This window comes from Symphalangus syndactylus, chromosome 6 (genome assembly GCF_028878055.3).
Source record: "Symphalangus syndactylus isolate Jambi chromosome 6, NHGRI_mSymSyn1-v2.1_pri, whole genome shotgun sequence".
Taxonomy (NCBI): Eukaryota; Metazoa; Chordata; class Mammalia; order Primates; family Hylobatidae; genus Symphalangus; species Symphalangus syndactylus.
Genome location: NC_072428.2, coordinates 46,261,189 through 46,281,818, shown reverse-complemented (window position 1 = coordinate 46,281,818; position 20,630 = coordinate 46,261,189). Strand labels below are relative to the sequence as shown.

The 20,630-nt window shown below is 42.1% G+C and overlaps 1 protein-coding gene across 6 annotated transcripts in view; it reads right to left on the bottom strand.

The window, feature by feature from the left end:
* Positions 1-20,630, bottom strand: part of SBF2 (SET binding factor 2) — a 546,228-nt gene that overhangs the window by 228,820 nt on the left and 296,778 nt on the right. For all 6 annotated transcript variants that reach the window (XM_055282428.2, XM_055282429.2, XM_055282430.2 and 3 more), the window contains exons 7-11: positions 11,635-11,767; positions 9,986-10,094; positions 7,341-7,454; positions 4,414-4,491; positions 3,482-3,595 (exon numbers count right to left, since the gene is read on the bottom strand). In XM_055282428.2, coding sequence (XP_055138403.1) covers positions 3,482-3,595; positions 4,414-4,491; positions 7,341-7,454; positions 9,986-10,094; positions 11,635-11,767 — 548 coding nt within the window. The remainder of the gene's footprint in view (positions 1-3,481; positions 3,596-4,413; positions 4,492-7,340; positions 7,455-9,985; positions 10,095-11,634; positions 11,768-20,630) is intronic.

The window sequence follows — 20,630 nt, the reverse complement described above, 5'->3', positions numbered from 1 at the left end:
ACTTTATATGGATCAGTGATAATAACTCAATCCTCTATTTGACAAAGAAGAGGGAGAAGGAAGAGGAAGAAAAAGAAAGTGGGATAAAGGATCAGAAAGGGAGGAAAATAGAAAAAATTAGAGTATGACTCCAGGGTAGACCTGTTTTGTTGTCATTGAGTTGGTTGGTTGGTTTGTCTGTTGTATTCTTCATGTTTCGCCAAGTTGGCCAGACTGGTCTCGAACTCCTAGCCCGAAGTGATCAACCCGCCTCGCCCCCCAGAGTGCCGGGACCACAGGCGTGAGCCACCACGTCCAGCCCCCACATTGCTTCTGGCCTCCGTGGTAGACCTCCCAGACGGAGCGGCCAGGCAAAGGAGCTCCTCACTTCTACCCAGACACGGGGCGGCTGGGCAGAGGGGCTCCTCACTTCCCAGACGATGGGTGGCCAGGCAGAGGCGCTCCTCACTTCCCAGACGGGGCGGCCGGGCAGAGGCGCTCCTCACTTCCCAGACGGTGGGTGGCCGGGCAGAGGCGCTCCTCACTTCCCAGACGGTGGGTGGCCGGGCAGAGGCGCTCCTCACTTCCCAGACGGTGGGTGGCCGGGCAGAGGCGCTCCTCACTTCCCAGACGGTGGGTGGCCGGGCAGAGGCGCTCCTCACTTCCCAGACGGTGGGTGGCCGGGCAGAGGCGCTCCTCACTTCCCAGACGGTGGGTGGCCGGGCAGAGGCGCTCCTCACTTCCCAGACGGGGCGGCCGGGCAGAGGCGCTCCTCACTTCACAGACGGTGGTTGGCCGGGCAGAGGCACTCCTCACTTCCCAGACGATGGGTGGCCGGGCAGAGGCGCTCCTCACTTCTTCCCGGATGGGGCGGCCGGGCAGAGGCCCTCCTCACTTCTTCCCGGATGGGGCGCCCGGGCAGAGGCGCTCCTCATTTCTTCCCGGACGGGGCGGCCAGGCAGAGGCGCTCCTCACTTCCCAGACAGGGCGGCCGGGCAGAGGCGCTCCTCACTTCTTCCCGGACGGGGCGGCCGGGCAGAGGCGCTCCTCACTTCTTCCCGGACGGGGCGGCCGGGCAGAGGCGCTCCTCACTTCTTCCCGGACGGGGCGGCCGGGCAGAGGCGCTCCTCACTTCTTCCCGGACGGGGCGGCCGGGCAGAGGCGCTCCTCACTTCTTCCCGGACGGGGTGGCCGGGCAGAGGCGCTGCTCACTTCCCAGACGGGGCGGCCGGGCAGAGGCGCTCCTCACTTCCCAGACGGGGCGGCCGGGCAGAGGCGCTCCTCACTTCCCAGACGGGGCGGCCGGGCAGAGGCGCTCCTCACTTCCCAGACGGTGGGTGGCCGGGCAGAGGCGCTCCTCACTTCCCAGACGATGGGTGGCCGGGCAGAGGCACTCCTCACTTCTTCCCGGATGGGGCGGCCGGGCAGAGGCGCTCCTCACTTCTTCCCGGATGGGGCGCCCGGGCAGAGGCGCTCCTCATTTCTTCCCGGACGGGGCGGCCGGGCAGAGGCGCTCCTCACTTCCCAGACGGGGCGGCCGGGCAGAGGCGCTCCTCACTTCCTCCCGGACGGGGCGGCCGGGCAGAGGCGCTCCTCACCTCCCAGACGATGGGAGGCCGGGCAGAGGCGCTCCTCACTTCCCAGACGATGGGTGGCCGGGCAGAGGCACTCCTCACTTCCCAGACGGGGCGGCCGGGCAGAGGCGCTCCTCACTTCCCAGACAGGGTGGCCGGGCAGAGGCGCTCCTCACTTCCCAGATGGTGGGTGGCCGGGCAGAGGCGCTCCTCACTTCCCAGACGGTAGGTGGCCGGGCAGAGGCGCTCCTCACTTCCCAGACGGTGGGTGGCCGGGCAGAGGCGCTCCTCACTTCCCAGACGGGGCGGCCAGGCAGAGGTGCTCCTCACCTCCCAGACGGGGCGGCCGGGCAGAGGCGCTCCCCACCTTCCAGATGGGGCGGCGGCCGGGCAGGGGCTGCAATCCCAGCACCCTGGCAGGCCAAGGCAGGCGGCCGGGGGGTAGAGGCTGCCGCGAGGCCAGACCACGCCACCGCACTCCAGCCCGGGCAACACCGAGCACTGGGTGAGCGAGACTCCGTCTGTAGTCCCAGTACCTCGGGAGGCTGAGGCGGGCAGAGCACTCGGCGTCAGGAGCTGGCGACCAGCGTGGCCAAGATGGCGAACGCGTGCCTGCATCCAAAGGAGAAAAGGCAGGCAGCGGTGGCACGCGCCGGCAGTCCCAGGCAGTCCGCGGAGCGGGCAGCAGCAAGCCGAGTAGATTGTAGCCTGGGCCAGAGAGGGAAAGAAAGAAAGAGAGAAGGAAGGAAGGAAGGAAGGAAGGAAGGAAGGAAGGAAGGAAGGAAGGAAGGAAGGAAGGAAAGAAAGAAAGAAAGAAAGAAAGAAAGAAAGAAAGAAAGAAAGAAAGAAAGAAAGAAAGAAAGAAAGAAAGAAAGAAAGGAGGGAAGGAGGGAGGGCCATTTCATTCATTTCATCTTCCATCAGTGATACCCTTTCTTCCGGTTGATTGCATCTGCTACTGAGGCTTCTGCAATCTTCGCGTAGTTCTCGAAACTTGGCTTTCAGCTCCATCAGCTCCTTGAAGCCCTTCTCTCCATTGGTTATTCTAGTTATCCATTCTTCTAATTTTTTTTCAAAGTTTTTAACTTCTTTGCTATTTTTTTGAATTTCCTCTCGTAGCTCAGAGTAGTTTGATCGTCTGAAGCCTTCTTCTCTCAACTCGTCAAAGTCATCCTCCATCCAGCTTTGTTCCGTTGCTGGTGAGGAACTGCGTTCCTTTGGGAGGAGGAGAGGTGCTCTGTTTTTTAGAGTTTCCAGTTTTTTTCTGTGTTTTTTCCCCATCTTTGTGGTTTTATCTACTTTTTGTCTTTGATGATGGTGATGTACAGATGGGTTTTTGGTGTGGATGTCCTTTCTGTTTGTTAGTTTTCCTTCTACCAGACAGGACCCTCAGCTGCAGGTCTGTTGGAGTTTACTAGAGGTCCACTCCAGACCCTGTTTGGCTGGGTGTCAGCAGCGGTGGCTGCAGAACAGCAGATTTTCGTGAGACCACAAATTCAGCTGTCTGATAGTTCCTCTGAAAGTTTTGTCTCAGAGGAGTACCCGGCTGAATGAGGTGTCAGTCTGTCCCTACTGGGGGGGTGCCTCCCAGTTAGGCTGCTCAGGGGTGAGGGACCCACTTTAGGAGGCAGTCTGTCCGTTCTCAGATCTCCAGCTGCGTGCTGGGAGAACCACTACTCTCTTCAAAGCTGTCAGTCAGACAGGGACATTTAAGTCTGTGGAGGTTCTTGCTGAGTTTTTGTTTGTCTGTGCCCTGCCCCCAGAGGTGGAGCCTACAGAGGCAGGCAGGCCTCCTTGAGCCACACAGAGATTTTAAATAATCACATTTGATAAATCAAGGTCAAAATAAATGGCTAGGAAAAAAAACAAGTAGTTTTTTAAATTAGAATATATTTTTTGGACAGATACAATATAGTACTCTATCTTACCTTGTGGAAATGTATTACTGGCTCTGCATGAATTCTTATAAGTTGCAGGCAGGACCTATATCCTTGGAAGAGTTGTGCAAATAATCTAAGGAAAACTGCTCGCACCTCTTTATCCTAAAAATATAAGAAGAAATGTTAGGTAATTTAACTTTTTAAAAACAAATGAAATATCGAGTCAAAAAGGTGAAAAGGGCATATATTGCAAGTCCTTTGATTTTTATATCCACCAAAACAATTACAGTCACAACCAAATATAAGAAGAAAAAACTCTCAAGATTGTATTTAATCCAGCTTTTATTGGAATCACAGTTTAGAACTGTAAGGAAACTTACAGATTCTGTTAGTCAATGCCTTACTTAATTGATCTGGAAATGAAAGGTCAAGAATGCTTAAGTATATGTGTTCGGCTCCCTGAGGTTCCTTATTGGCTACAAAGCCCACTGCTAAGAAATGCACTGAGCAAAATAAAAAAGGGGCCTCTGTTAGATACGTAACCTTTTATGGCTTCTAATTGGAACTATTTTCATCCACACACTCTTCAAACTTGATTCTCTCCTATAACCAACATTCTTTATATCCATTCTTGTAAGCATCTCTTTTGTTTTTAATCCTTGCCTGGCCGTTTCAATTTGATGCTTGGCACAGTTTTCCAGGCTATAATCTAGGCTCTGATTTTCTGTCCTACACTTAACTCATGCCTCCTCAGGGCAACAATCTTAGCCCTAGTGACCTCTTGCCCAGTGCACTTCCCTGTGGCTCCTCCTTGAGCAGGACATAAGGACAGTCAGCGGCAAGTCTCTTAATTTCTAATTTGGGGCACTTTTTACTCTGCTGTCCATCTAACTATAACTTCACTTAGCTTCTTTAATAACCCTACAAATAAAAGTACAGCTCTCTTTAACAGCATTAAATTTAAATATTAAACTTCTTACCAGCATTTTTGAGTGTGATAAAGCTGTTCGTGGAGGAGGAAAAGCATGATCTGCTACTTCCAAATCTGGGTGTAAAATCTAAAGCAAAAAAATTTTGTTATGTAAAATATCATAATATCAATGAAATCTATTATTGAGACATTAAGATGAAAATGTCAGCATTTAAATAATTATAATTATTTACTAGTGAAACAAAGCTTATATACTTGTGTGTCGATGCTCCCAATCATCCATGAAATCTAGTCTCTTTTTGGTCTAGTTTGACAATAACTTATCCTCCTATTTCTTTTTTTCTTTTCTTTTTTCTTTCTTTCTTTTTTTTTTTTTTTTGAGACAGAGTTTTGCTCTTGTTGCCCAGGCTGGAGTGCAATGGCATGATCTCGGCTCACTGTGACCTCTGCCTCCTGGGTTCAAGTGAGCCTCCTGTCTCAGCCTCCTGAGTAGCTGGGATTACAGGTGTGCACCACCACACCCGGCTAATTTTTTGTCTTTTCTTTTTTTTGGTAGAGACAGGGTTTCATCATGTTGGTCAGGCTGGTCTCAAACTCCTGACCTCAGATGATCCGCCCTCCTCAGCCTTCCAAAGTGTTGGGATTACACGCATGAGCCACCGCACCCGGCCCTATGCTCCTATTTCTTATTCACAGTACATTAAGTAGCACCTAATCCACCATTGTGCTTAGTAACTGTAACAATATGTATACTCAGTTTTACCAAAAAGGAATCTTACACATTGATCAAATTTGGTGGCACGGGTGTTGCAGGTTTAGGTATACGAGTATGCAGCAGAACCCTTACCAGGAGCCATTGGCTTAAGTCGTACAATCTTAATCTTTGTTAATTTTGCTACTTAACCCCTAAATAACTATTCATATCACTAGTAAGTAACCACACATAAGATTTAATCACTATAGGAATTCTAGAAACATTAAACTTTCTTCAGTCATTCAAATACCACCTTCTCAGCTTTTGCTATATCTATATACCACCTATGCAATTATATAGTTAATATTTTTCTTTAAATTGTCTTTAAATCAACTCACCTTCTTTTTTTGTTTATTTTGTTTTTTGAGATGGAGTCGAGCTCTGTCACCCAGGCTGGAGTGCAGTGGTGCAATCTTGGCTCACTGCAACCTCTGCCTCCCAGGTTCATGCTATTCTCCTGCCTCAGCCTCCTGAGTAGCTGGGATTACAGGCATGCGCCACCACACCCAGGTAATTTTTGTATTTTTAGTAAAGATGGGGATTTCACGATGTCGGTCAGGCTGGTCTCGAACTCCTGACCTCATGATCTGCCCACCTCGGCCTCCCAAAGGGCTAGGATTACAGGCATGAGCCACCGCACCCTGCCAAACTCACCTTCTTAAACCTAGTATTTTCTTAGATGATAGTTGAGCAATGACAGGTTCTATATGCTATTTTAAGTACACATTATAATAAAAACATAATTATTAAAATAAAAAAGGTTGACCACATATTACCCCAAATCATCACCATGCTTCATTTTGGCAAACAATCACCTAGTCATCTCTGTAAAAACATTCATCCTGCAGGTAAAGACCAGGAGACAGCCTAGAGATAAAAATGTGATTCTCAATAATACCAAGTGGCAGAACACAGACTGGAATTCAGGTATCCTGTATCCCACACTAGTGTCTTTTGCACTCTATCACATCTTGTATTTCAGATTACAAATTATATTAGGAAAAGTCAGTCTTCTCTAACTGTTCCCATTTCATAGTTACCACCATGACAACAAAAAGACTAACACAAATTTGAAAGTTTTCTGAGAATAAAATCCCTCCTGGTAATCCTAGGCTTCTAAGTTTCTATTTAAGAGGGAAAAAATGTTTTAAATAGCCCAGAATAAAATATTCTTAAAGTAGAATATTAAGGCCTTAGTTCTAGTGATATCTTGAAAAGCAATGCAGAATTTCTACAGTTCAATTTTCTGATGATAAGCACCTAAAAGGCTATCAGTTTTGAAAACAAAATACTGTTTTCAAAATTCAGCTAAGGTAAAATAACTGCAAAAAAAATTTAAATTTGTTTCAATGAGAGAAACCAAGCCACATGATTTTTAAAGCTTTATTTGGCTATAATGTAGGGTATACTTCTCCTTCTTTGGTATTTCTATTCATATGGCATTAAGAATGGAATGTTGGGCCGGGCACGGTGGCTCACGCCTGTAATCCCAGCACTTTGGGAGGCTGAGGCAGGCGGATCACGAGATCAGGAGATCGAGACCATCCCGGCTAACACAGTGAAACTCTGTCTCTACTAAAAACACAAATATTAGCCAGGCATGGTGGAGGGCACCTGCAGTCCCAGCTACTCGGGAGGCTGAGGCAGGAGAATGGCGTGAACCCGGGAGGCGGAGCTTGCAGTGAGCCAAGATCGCACCACTGCACTCCAGCCTGGGCGACAGAGCGAGACTCCGTCTCAAAAAAAAAGAATGGAATGTTGGACGTTTTATGTATCAATACGACACATCTTTCTGTAATAACCTGAAAGTATTGGCAAGACAATATTACAGTGTTTTGCAGGTACCAAAGAGGAATGAGATGCCAATAGGGAGATTAGAGAAGAGAAGCCAACATCTAATGGGGGATCTTAGGGTATCAGGGATTTCAAGGCAGAGCCTTGTTTTCAAAGGTGAATTTCCAATACCTAGGACAGTACTAGGTCCTGTATGCTGAATGAAGGAAGGAATGTAGAACAAATATTCAGTTAGGATCCAAAATATATGCTTTAGATAACTACCTAGTAAATGAAGAATTCTAAATACTGTATGAGATTATGTTCATGTTTCAAATATATAGCTCTCTTTAAAGTAACAAACTGCATTGACAAACATTTTTAATTTCAGCTATCTTAGCTTCAGATTTAAATAAAGAGAAAGTTACTATTACAAAAATATGTCATACCAAAGAAAGAGCTGATTGAGTCTGATGTAGAAGTGGTTCTGGGAGGGAAGAGAGGTGAATACATTCAGGAATTTTAATAGTGCCTCCATCCAAATCTGCTATGATTACATCTAACTGAAAGAGATAAAAAAAATTAACCTATAATTACCAAAATACATATGTTGTTAAGCAAATTATTTTTCCCTTGACTAACTCAAAACGAGAAGAATCAGATGTGGAAGAGACTCTTGTTTGTCCATAGTAATAGAATTCTGAGCTAACAAGTTCCCAGCTACCCTGTATTTCCTAGTTTCCTTTGAAATTAGGTGTGGCATGTGGCTAAGATTCTGCCAATAAAACATGAGAAGTGACATGTGTTTTCCTGTCCTTCAAGATAGGGGATATGTAAAGCTCTCCTATGCTATCTTTCCTTTTCCCTTAGACTGAAATTATTAACTGGCAGCAAACCAGCTTTCAGCACACACATGATGACAATGCCTGGGAGGATTCTGTTGGAGAAACAAGAAGGATGGAAGCTTGGATCTTGAATGACTTCATAGAGCAAACTGGTCTGGCATAATGGAACACCTCTATGGACTGCTGCATGAGTGTTCAATAACACTTTATTTTGTTTGAGCCATTGCATTTTGTTCTGATTTTACTATATATGCTGCTGCAGCAAGCACAGAGGATTGCATTTTAGACACTTTATTTAAGTAGTTTAGTAATATTCTAAAAAGATTGGTATTTATTACAAGAATTAACAATTAGTATACATCAAAAGGGTGCTGTTTAGCCACTTAGAAAAAGCTGATTTTTAGCATTTTACAAAAGTCTATTTAAAAATAACTTACATAAAAGTGTAAGAGAAAACAACCAAGATGAGTGAAGTTGTTGTATTGACAATATTATACTTCATTCTAATTTATTCATTACGATTTTAAGAAATTTGCATTTGGCAACACTTGGTTTGTCCTACCTCCAGCAACTGTTTTTATTTATTTATTTGGCAACACTTGGTTTGTCCTACTTCCAGTGACTGTATGTATGTACGTATGTATGTATTTATTTATTTATTTATTTATTTTTGAGACGGAGTCTTACTCTTGCCCAGGCTGGAGTATAGTGGTGCAATCTTGACTCACTGCAACCTCCACCTCCCAGGTTCAAGTGATTCTCCTGCCTCAGCCTCCCGAATAGCTGGGATTGCAGGCATGCACCACCACACCCAGCTAACTTTTTGTAGTTTTAGTAGAGACAGGGTTTCTCCATGTTGGCCAGGGTGGTCTCAAACTCCTGACCTCAGGTGATCCACCTGCCTTGGCCTCCCAAAGTGCTAGGACTACAGGTGTGGGCCACCATGCCCAGCCTCCAGTGACTGTTTATATTTAGCAGAAATAAAATTATCTACAAACCAGGTGGATATGCTTCTAATTAGTATTAATTAGGTTTTATTAAATGTTTATTGATTTATACATATATTTATATGGTGATACCAAAATTAAATAGGAACTAAGTATCAACATATAGTTAGAAAGAATGATGACTATATGAATGAAAGTCCTGCTTATAATTATAATGTTGAATAATTTTTTTTAGTTTAAACGACACCTCTGATTTGGTTACAACTGTAATTACTTCTTTGCTGGCATTTAAAACTAAAACAGAAGTAGAATTACAAAATCTTAGGGATCTGTGGATCACAGATGTTATGCAGCCTAACTTTACAGTAAAGAATTTTTCTCAGACTCCCTGAAAAGTGTCACGTAATCTTTTCCTTACACTCTACTTACAGTGCTTGAGAGTACACTCCTCATCTCACATAAGGAAATCCATTCTATAACCAGGCAGTTCTAATTGTTGGAAACACTTTTACTGGACAGAAATCTGTTTCTATAGCCACTTCATCCACTGATTTTATTTCAGCCTTTTAGAGTTACAAAAAATGAATCTCAACCCTTCTTCTATGACAGTAACTTAAATACTTACCTTTACCTATCAAATAGCATCAGATTATTACCTGAGAAAATTTCCTTAGGCCCTTACAGAACATAGTTTCTAAATACTTGATAATCCTGGATGTCCTTTTCTGATGTGCTTTATTTTGTTACAGTCCCTCATAAAGTGTGATACACAGAACTAAATGAATTATTCCAGAACTGGCTTGAATACAGAGTATACTTTTGCTTCTTCGGTATTTCTATTCATATGGCATTAAGAATACAAAAATTTTGTGGAAGCTCATACCAAACTTCTGTTCCACTAAAACTCTTCCCTCTTTTGCATATGCTTTCTGCTTTGTTAGTTATCAGGAATTTGGTATCAAGACACATCTCACTTCAAAATATAAATCAATTATGCACTAATATCAAAAGTATAAATAGAATATTAATTTATCTTTTGTCATACGTAAGATGAATAATAAAGATAAACAATGTACCAAAACAGGGATATTTAAAAATATTAATAAATTCCTTTATAAAGCCTCCTTGCTATATGGCAAAATTAATATACAGACTTTTCAATGATATTTTTCTTCTATCCAATCTTTTCTATTGGAAATGCTACAGATCTGAAAATGGTGATTAGTTGAAATGTTATAGGACCCAAAGAAATATGATAAACTTCTGGACTCAAAACTGGAAACTTTAAAGATGAATACTTACAAGTTCATGGATATCAGTTTTAAAGATAGAATGTACTCCAATAATGAAAGGTGTTGGGGAACTTAGAACTTCCAGTAGCTGAGCCGGGAGAATAGGGATATAAGGATAACTGGAAATAATAAAAATATGGTCAAATATATTTTTCTTTAACATAAACATATTTTCTTTCATGTTTATGCTGCGTAAGTTTTACATTACCTATGTTTAGAAATTATCAATAATGTTTTCATGCTTTTTAATACTAAAATTTTGGAAAAAATGATTTAAAAATCTTCATGTGAAAGATACAATCAGATATAAGACATAAAGTAAATGGAATCCAAGCCTGCTTCCTTAACCTTTGTTTCTTCTAGGCAAGCAGTCGCTTTAGGTCTTCTAATACTGTTTGAAAGCATTTTTCCTTACATAGAAACCGGACATTAGACAGTAACACTGACTCTCTGATAGGGCCTCCCCTCTCAATATGAGGCAATGATTTATCTATGTAAAACAAGCATTCAACACTTTCTATACTTGATTTTTGCATTCAATAAGAATGGCAAAAAAAAGGGGGGGACAATAATTCTCTATCTTATCTAAAAAGTTAAGAAAAGCACCTAAATTTAAAATTTTTTTTTTTTTTTTTTGAGACAGAGTCTCACGCTGTCGCCCAGGCTGGAGTGCAGTGGTGTGATCTCGGCTCACTGCAAGCTCTGCCTCCCGAGTTCACGCCATTCTCCTGCCTCAGCCTCCCGAGTAGCTGAGACTATAGGTGCCTGCCACCACGCCCGGCTAATTTTTTCTATTTTTTTAGTAGAGACGGGGTTTCACCGCGTTAGCCAGGATGGTCTCGATCTCTTGACCTCGTGATCTGCCCACCTCGGCCTACCAAAGTGCTGGGATTACAGGTGTGAGCCACTGCGCCCGGCCAAAAAAATTTTTTAAAGAAATTCTGGAGAGAGTCTAAAATTTTATCTAGTTTATATGAACTAATTTCCCAGATGTTATGATTATCAATTGATTAAACAGTGTATTAGAGGTATAATATTCTAGTTACAGCACTATTAGTCATCACTGTTTAGATTTTTTTGTTTTTTAGTTTTTATTAGGAAAAAAATTTTAACATATCCCATAAAAAAACAGAGGAAAAAATTATAACGAAGCCCTGCAGTAATTGTCAACTTTGAGAATTACCAGTGCATGGCTACATATATATTTCTACCCACTTTTTTTCTCTCTACTGTATTATTTTCAAGCAAATCCCAGATGTCATATTGTTTACCCATATAATACTTCAGTGGGTATCTAAGGAAGATAAGAGCTTTTTATTAATAGAATCTCTATCATTATAACTTCTAAAAATTAATAATTCTTTAATATCAAATAGCATTGACTAGACATTTATGCCAATTGTGTTAAAAGACAACTAAAAGTTGCTGACAATACTATTCAAATTAAATATTTTTACACTAATCAACATTCAGTAATGGACAACTTGGAAAGTCTCAAATTCTAGACTAGATTTTATCAGAACTATGACTCATATAACAGCATAACTTTGTGAAATATCCCTATGTGGTTCAAAACCATTGTGCCATAACATTGTGACTTATCAACAATAAGTGATATGTAGTTTAGGAATAAATAAAATTAACAAATGAAAACCTCACCTATATTTAAGAGGAAACATTAAAGATTCCAGGGCTCTACAAGCATCGCTAAGTCTCTGGAAACTTGCAGAATGGAAGAGAACCTTATTTTCTGTGAGGACTGCACAAAACAGGCTGAGGACATTTTGAATTCCTGAAAATATAAGAGCAAGGACTTACAAATGCATTTAATTTTATATGTGTTGTCAACAATCATAGACAGTATACACGGAAAGAAAAAGCCAGTAATTTCGGACTCTCTGAAGGAAAATACTTGGTTAAACTGTAAATTCCATATAATCTATGAGTATTTGTTTTCCCAAACTTTCAGTTTTGCCTTTATTCTTCAAATCAGGTAATACTCATTGAACATATTAGTTGTTTGGAAACACTATTACCTTCTTTTCAATTTCATCTCTAAGGCCTGTATTTAGGTTCCTGTTTTAGAATGCTAGCATTGTTCTAAAAAACTAACCCCTGCAGAGTCTATTTGTCTGACGTTAATAATACCGCACCAGCTTTGTTGTTGTTGAAATTTGCCTACTATATCTTTTCTCATCTTTTAATTTCAACCTTTCTCTACTTCTTGTAAACAGCATACACAAATGCTCCGCAATTTAATGATAGGGTTACATCCTAATAAACCCATTGTTAAGTTGAAAAATCTTAAATTGAACATAAATCAGAGACTGTCTGTAACTGAAATATTTCTAATCCAGTCTGACAACCTTTGTCTTTTAACTAGTTCACTTAATCCATCTATACTTATTGTAATTATTGAGACATACACTATATATAGAGATACATGTGGTACCTTATTTTATGCTTTTTCTTTTTCTTTTCTTTTTTTTTTTTGAGACGGAGCCTTGCTCTGTCATCCAGTCTGGAGTGCAGTGGCACGATCTCAGCTCACTGCAAGCTCCGCCTCCCGGGTTCATGACATTCTCCTGCCTCAGCCTCCTGAGTAGCTGGGATTACAGGTGCCTGCCACCATGCCCAGCTAATTTTTTCTATTTTTAGTAGAGACGGGGTTTCACCATTTTAGCCAGGATAGTCTTGCTCTCCTGACCTGGTGATCCGCCCACCTTGGCCTCCCAAAGTGCTGGGATTACAGGCGTGAGCCACTGCTCCCGGCCTGGTTTTTGTTTTTTCTATCTTTTTTTTCTTTCTTTTCAATTTCTCCTGTCTCTTCTTTCATCCCCTCTGTTAGTATGGTATTTATAAACTCTTTTTCTATTTTTTTTAGTGGCAACTCTAGAAAATACAATATACATACTTAAGAAATTGAAGTTAAATAAATATACCATTTATTTTCTCCTGTTTATTACTGAACCAAATTATCTTTCTTTATATCACTTCAACTTTAATCATACACACCCAGTAAAGCAAGAGTCCCCATTTGTTTTCTCAAGGTAAAATACTATATTTTCCCTTTATCATAGCTTATTTCTTCTTGTGACATGCAAATTTCCTTAGTCTATTATTAATTGCTATTCCCTCTTATCATTTCCAACTTATCTCATGTGATACATCAGAATTTTTAATTCAGATTTTAATCTTCATTCATTTTGACTAATGTAATAGTTTCATAAGTGATTTTCCTAATACAGTCCTTATTCCCTTCAAATCTACCCTCCAGATAGTTTCTAGAATAATGTAAAAAACTAAATAATGATTAAAGAAATCTAAATACAATTTTCAAGCGGTTTTTAAAATTCATATTAAATCCACAAGAATAAATGTTACAAATTTTACAAAAAATATTCTTTTAGATTTAACATGAATTTTAAAAACCCACTAAGGTTTTGGTACACTTAAACAACAGTGGAAATGAATGAGCTAGTATTATATGTATCATCATGACTAACTCTCCCAAGTATAATACTGACTGAGGGTAGTAAGGTGCACAATGATTATATAGCTGTGAAAAGAAAATAAATCTCAGGACCCCCAAACCACCAAGCCAAAGGGAAGTCAAGCTAGAAACTGCACCAGGAAAACCTACTTTCATTTTATTCCTAAATAAGATAGCTACAAAAATAAAAAAAAAAAACAAAACACTACATACCTCCCATACCTCCCTCACAATTTGCCCACAAGGAAATTCCTTGTGGACAAAGGACAGACAAAACTCAAAGTCATCCCTGTATTCCAGGGAGACAAATGCATATCTGATTGCTTCCTCTGCCCTATTGTTTCACTAAGCCAGACTAAAGCTTAAGTGACTATTCCTCTATCTTCCTCTCACATGTAAATTGTGTATTCAGTAAAAGGTTAATCAGAGACTCAAAAGAATGCAACCTTTTGTCTCTTATATACCTATGACCTGGAAGCCCCCTCTCTTGCTTTGAGCTGTCCCACCTTTCCAGACCAAACCAATGTACATCTTATGCATATTTATTGATGTCTCATTGTTATAGCAGGTAGCTAGCCAGACATGAGCAGGGAAGGAGAGGATCCCCCACCCCCATGCCACCACCAGGAATGTCGGGTAACCATCAGGTGATGGTCAGGTGATTATTAAACTGTCTCTCTAAAATAATAATTGGTCATAGCTGATGCCACGGAAAGGCAGTCTTCCAATAGACAGAAACATCTGAAACTGGTGATCAGCAGCTTCCTGATAAAATCTCAGGAGGTGGCGAGTGGGCTCACGCCTCTGTAGTAAGAGGCAAAATGGCAGAGTTTAACTGGTATATGACCCTCTAGGAACATTTGGACTGGTAAAGGAAGAAAGCCTCCAGTGAGCATGCATACAATTCCAGTAAACATACTGCACATGTGCCCCCTACCAAATGCTGACAGGCCTTTGTGCATGCGGAGTGCCCACCCAAAGGGAAGAATCTGCGGAGGGGAGATGCAAGATGCCAGACACATGACAACATATAAAATCCCGAATCAAAGCTCAAACAGTGCACTTGATCTCTCAAGTCGTCTGCTTCGCCCTCTTCCAAGTGTACTTTACTTCCTTTCATTGCTGCTCTAATGCTTTTAAATAAACTTTCCCTCCTGCTCTAAAATTTGCCTTGGTCTCTCACTCTGCCTTATGCTCCTTGGTTGCTTCTGAGGAAGCAAGAATTGAGGTTGCTGCAGACCTCTATGGATTTGCTGCCAGTAACATACTTTGGTGCTCTGATTTGGATACCTTCTCTTATGTTAACATACTTTGGTGCTACGTGACTCGAATATGCTTCCTCAGTGGTAAGACATCTCTATGCCTCAACTTCTTTGGCTGGAGGTGTTTAACCCCTGTACACAGTTTCGTTTGCTCTTTTTATTCTTCTGCTTACTAACCAACCCCCAGAACAATTCTTCTCGGCCACAGTTGCTCTGTTCCCCAAGCTCATCTCTCAGCTCCTGCTCACAGGGGTAGGAAGGACCTTGGAGTCCTTCCCAGGTAAGATCCTTGACCTGAGACACAATGGCTCTCCTAGACAAGAGGTTCATGAGAGTGGTAGGGCTAAAGCCTAAAACCATGCAATGTCTGGGGTTTCCTCTGCTTTTTCAACTCAAATTGGCTCTTTCCCAAAAACCCACACCACCTATTCTCCTGTTTTCTCTGTATGTATTCTGAAATGGCCTTGTACACCCTCTGGACCGTCCACTTCGAGGCAAGTCAGCCTATTCTGCTTTCACTTTGCATGCCATGTAACTGTCATTCGTACACCCTCGGCTCTTGCTGAATTTGCGCAGCAGCAAAAACATGGGCTCCCTTGTGGATATCTAGAGACTTACACTAGTTTTTACCTTACCAGCTCAGATGACCTCTAATCCTTCCTGTCTGTTGGCACACTGCCAGGTCAGACACTAATTGGATCCCCAGTCAGCTCCTTATGACTTACCATATGCTTTTTGTTCCTGTTACGGTCCAGGGCTGAGTTTTCCAGTGGCTTTTGAAGTAGTTTTCCACCCGCATAGGAGCCCTTTAAGGACCCCATCTACTTGCTTTTTTTGAGTTAGCACCCCTTCGGGAGGAGGGGAAATTCTTCCTTTCCCATTTGTGAGTTCCTACATCAAGCCCTAAGTCCTCCAGAGGTTACTACCTTATGTTAAGAAGACAAATAAACGTTGCCCTCTCAAATCCAAGGGATGCTGTTTTTGGAAGCATAAGAAGGCTTTCCATGATTATTCCTCTGGCTTCCTCCCACCTTCTCCTGGAGCTTCCATTTCTCTAATCACTTCCATGCCCTTCTCAATATTCATCAAGACCTTGAAGGTCATATTTGAAGGGAGGGAAGTTCAGCCCCCTTGCAGTAGTTAGCTGAAAAACAAACTTCTTGTCTAGTTAGAGAACAAAGGAAATGGGAATCTGAGAAAAGGGATAATCACTTTGTTGCTAGAATGGTCCAAGTGAGAGTCACTGGAAGGTCATGGAGGCAAGAATACAGGATGGCCCAAGACCGTCGGCACAAGAGACCCATAGGACAGAGACGAAGGCTGGTCCCGGGTTAATAGATTATCATTGTAACAGAGATTAAGGCAAGGTTAAGGGTACATGGCAAGACCAGTTCATTCCGGAACCCCACGGATGAACAGGAGAGGGCTCTCTGTTCTCTCTGGTATCTCCTCTGTGAAAAGAGGGTATGGAAGTTAAGGGTACATGGTAAGATCAGCTCATTCCAGAACCCTAAGGACAAATGGGGGACGTCCTATTCAGGATAATAGGAAGAGAAGACGCTTTCTTTTTTCTTTTTTTCTCATCTATTCTCTCTTCACAGATGGGTAACTGCATCTTCATACCACAGGACATGCCCCTCAGATGCATTCTCAAGAACTGGGAAAAGTTTGACTCCAAAACCTTAAAAAGGAAAAGGCTAATATTTTTCTGTAACACAGCCTGAATTGAATACAAACTCAAAGACCAGGAATCTTGGACAGAAAACCAAAATTTTAATATGATCTATCAACTAGATTTACTTTGCCACCAGCAGGGAATATGGATAGAAATCCCCTATGTACAGGCCTTCATAGCCCTATGAAACAACCCTGACCTTTGTTGGGCTTGTAAAATGGATCTAGTGATGATAGCTGCCATAGTCAGGCAGCCCCCTCTGGCTGGTTCGGGACACTCCTTATTGGGTTTACCCTGGTTTCAAGCCCCAGAGGAGCAAAAGATGATGGCTCAAACCCTACTGCCCCTTCTACCTCATTATATTCAAGTCTCCCAGGCCTGGAGCCCCTCCATATCCAGGGCTATCCTCTGGACACCACCCTCTTAGGTCACGCCCCCTTCAAGAGGTCAGTAGCCCCAGTGGACCCACTAGAAACCAGACTCTATTCACTATGTAAGGCCTGAGCCAAATTACAACAGAACTAGGGGAGTTTATGGAGGACCCTGACAAATATATCAAAGGGTTCTGTAAACTGGGATTAACATTTGAACTCACTTGGAGGGATTTCTCAGTCATACTAGGGCAAATTCTGTCTAAGGGAGAGAGTGATTCCATTATGGAGGTGGCCCAACAATTTGCAAATCCAATGCATATGACTGACCCCGGTGGCTACCCTGTAGGAGCCATCACAGTTCCCCAGGTTGATTCCAATTGGGATTACAATACTCAGGGAGGTATATGGGGAAGAAACAACATGTTCCTCTGGTAGAAGGGATAAAAGCTAGCAGAACGAAGGCTGTGAACTATAATACAATGGCCTTAATAGATCAAGGCCCTCTTGAAAACCCCATCACTTTCCTAGAGAGGCTACAAGAGGCCCTAGTGAAACATACTAACCTAGACCCAGAGACATCAGAAGGGCAACTGGTCCTACAGTACCATTTCCTAACTCAGGCAGCCCCAGATATTGAGAGGAAACTCCAAAAGCTAGCACTGGGCCCCAATACCCCTATGCCTGACATTCTCAAAACAGGTGCCTTGGTCTTTTACAGCAAGGACCAGAACGAAGAAGAAAGGGCTCAGGAAAAGGAGAGGCAAACGGAAAAGTGGCAGCTCCAACTACTGGCTGTCTTACAAGTCCAACAGCTCCCTCCAATTTGTCCTAGGAATATCTTCCCAAATAATTGCCATTGGTGTGAGAAGCCAGGACACTGGAAGGCCAACTGCATCAATGGGACAGATGGGAAAAAGCCTTACATGGCTTGCCCCCTCTACCACAAGCTTGGCAACTGGAAATAGGACTGCCCTGAGGGCTGGAGGGCTCCTAGGAGAGAATCCTTGGCCTTGAGCTGAGGGGGGCCTACAGTCCAGCTGGCTCCCAGATCAAACATCACTATTGAAGGGACAGAGCCAAGTAATGCTTTGCATGTGGTAGGTAGGACTATAAGTTTTCTTTTGGACACTGGAGCAACCTACTCAATGCTTACCTCTTTTCCTGGGCAATTATCCTCCAAATCCTGCCAGATAATGGGGATAAATGTGGTGCCCATAACCAGGAGGTTTACTCCTCCTTTGTGCTGCCTATCTGGGGGAACTGTCTTTTCTCATTCATTTTTAGTGTTGCTAGAATGTCCCATACCCCTTTTGGGTAGAAATATTTTATTTAGACTAGAGGCTCAGTTAACCTTTCCTCCAGGGCAGATATCCCCCTTTCCAACTGCAATCTTACGCCTCAAAGAAACCACACACAAGGATGAACTGCCCATGGACCGTCTCATTAATCCAGAGGTCTGGATATGTTCCTATGGTCATATATAACATCTAAATATGTTACAACTGCAAAACAGTTAAAATTATTGCTTTCTATATATTTTTATTTATTATACTTTAAGTTCTGGAATATACGTGCAGAACGTGCAGGTTTGCCAAATAGGTATACATGTGCCATGGTGGATTGCTGCACCCATCAACCTGTCATCTACATTAGGTATTTCTCCTAATGCTATCCCTTCCCTACTCTCCCCACCCCCCCGACAGGCCCTGGTGTATGATGTTCCCCTCCCTGTGTCCATGCGTTCTCATTGTTCAACTCCTATTTATGAGTGAGAACATGCGGTGTTTGGTTTCCTGTTCCTGTATTAATTTGCTGAGAATGATGGTTTCTAGCTTCATCCATGTCCCTGCAAAGGACATGAACTCATCCTTTTTATGGCTGCATAGTATTCCATGGTGTATATGTGCCATACTTTCTTTATCCAGTCTATCATTGATGGAAATTTGGGTGGGTTTCAAGTCTTTGCTATTGTGAACAGTGCTGCAATAAACATACGTGTGCATGTGTCTTTACAGAATGATTTATAATCCTTTGGCTATATACCCAGTAATGGGATTGCTGGGTCAAAAGGTATTTCTGGTTCTAGATACTTGAGGGATCATCACACTGTCTTCCACAATGGTTGAACTAATTTACACTCCCACCAAGAGTGTAAAAGAATTCGTATTTTTCCACATCCTCTCCAGCATCTGTTGTTTCCTTTTTTAATGACTGCCATTGTAGCTGGCATGAGATGATATCTCATTGTGGTTTTGATTTGCATTTCTCTAACGACCAGTGATGATGAGCTTTTTTTCATGTTTCCTGGACACATAAATGCCTTCCTTTGAGAAGTGTCTGTTCATATCCTTCACCCACTTTTTGATGAGGTTGTTTTTTTCTTGTAAATTTGTTTGAGTTTTTTGTAGATTCTGGATATTAGCCCTTTGTCAGATGGATAGATTGGAAAAATTTTCTTGCATTCTGTAGGTTGCCTGTCACTCTGCTGATAGTTTCTTTTGCTGTGCAGAAGCTCTTTAGTTTAATTAGGTCCCATTTGTCTATTTTGGCTTTTGTTGCCATTGCTTTTAGTGTTTTAGACATGAAGTCTTCGCGCATGCCTATGTCCTGAATGGTATTGCCTAGATTTTCTTCTAGGGTTTTAATGGTTTTAAGTCTTTAAGGCATCTTGAGTTAATTTTTTTAAAAGGTGTAAGAAAGGGGTCCAGTTTCAGTTTTCTGCATATGGCTAGCCAGTTTTCCCAACACCATTTATTAAATAGGGAATCCTTTCTTCATTGCTTGTTTTTGTCAGGTTTGTCAAAGATCAGATGGTTGTAGATGTACAGTGTTATTTCTGAGGCCTCTGTTCTGTCCCATTGGTCTATGTATCTGTTTTGGTACCAGTACCATGCTGTTTTGGTTACTGTAGCCTTGTAGTATAGTTTGAAATCAGGTAGTGTGATGCCTCCAGCTTTGTTCTTTTTGCTTAGGACTGTCTTGGCTATATAGGCTCTTTTTTGGTTCCATTTGAAATTTAAAGTAGTTTTTTCTAATTTTGTGAAAAAAGTCAGTGGTAGCTTGATGGGGATAGCATCGAATCTATAAATTACTTTGGGCAGTATGGCAATTTTCACGATGTTGATTCTTCCTATCCATTAGCATGGAATGTTTTTCCATTTGTTTTTGTCCTCTCCTATGTCCTTGGGCAGTGGTTTGTAGTTCTCCTTGAAGAGGTCCTTCACATTTCTTGTAAGTTGTATTCCTAGGTATTTTATTCTCTTTGTAACAATTGTGAATGGGAGTTCACTCATGATTTGGCTGTTTGTCTATTAGTGGTGTATAGGAATACTTGTGATTTCTTTATGCTTTTTTAAAAACTAAGAGAAGAAATAAAAAAATACACATATAGTCTATTTACCCACAGATTTGCCATTTCTAGTGTTGTTTGTCTATGTGAAATCAAGTTATTAACTGGTCTCTTTTTCCTGCAGTCTTAAGGATTTCCTTTTGTTTTTATTTATTTTTTTTTTTCAGTTTTTATTTTTATTTTTATTTTATTTTTTTTTTAATTATACTTTAGGGTTTTAGGGTACATGTGCACAATGTGCAGGTTTGTTACATATGTATCCATCTGCCATGTTGATTTCCTGCACCCATTAACTCGTCATTTAGCATTAGGTGTATCTCCTAATGCTGTCCCTCCCCCCTCCCCCCACCCCACAACAGTCCCCAGAGCGTGATGTTCCCCTTCCTGTGTCCATGAGTTCTCATTGTTCAATTCCCACCTATGAGTGAGAACATGCGGTGTTTGGTTTTTTGTCCTTGCGATAGTTTACTGAGAATGATGTTTTCCAGTTTCATCCATGTCC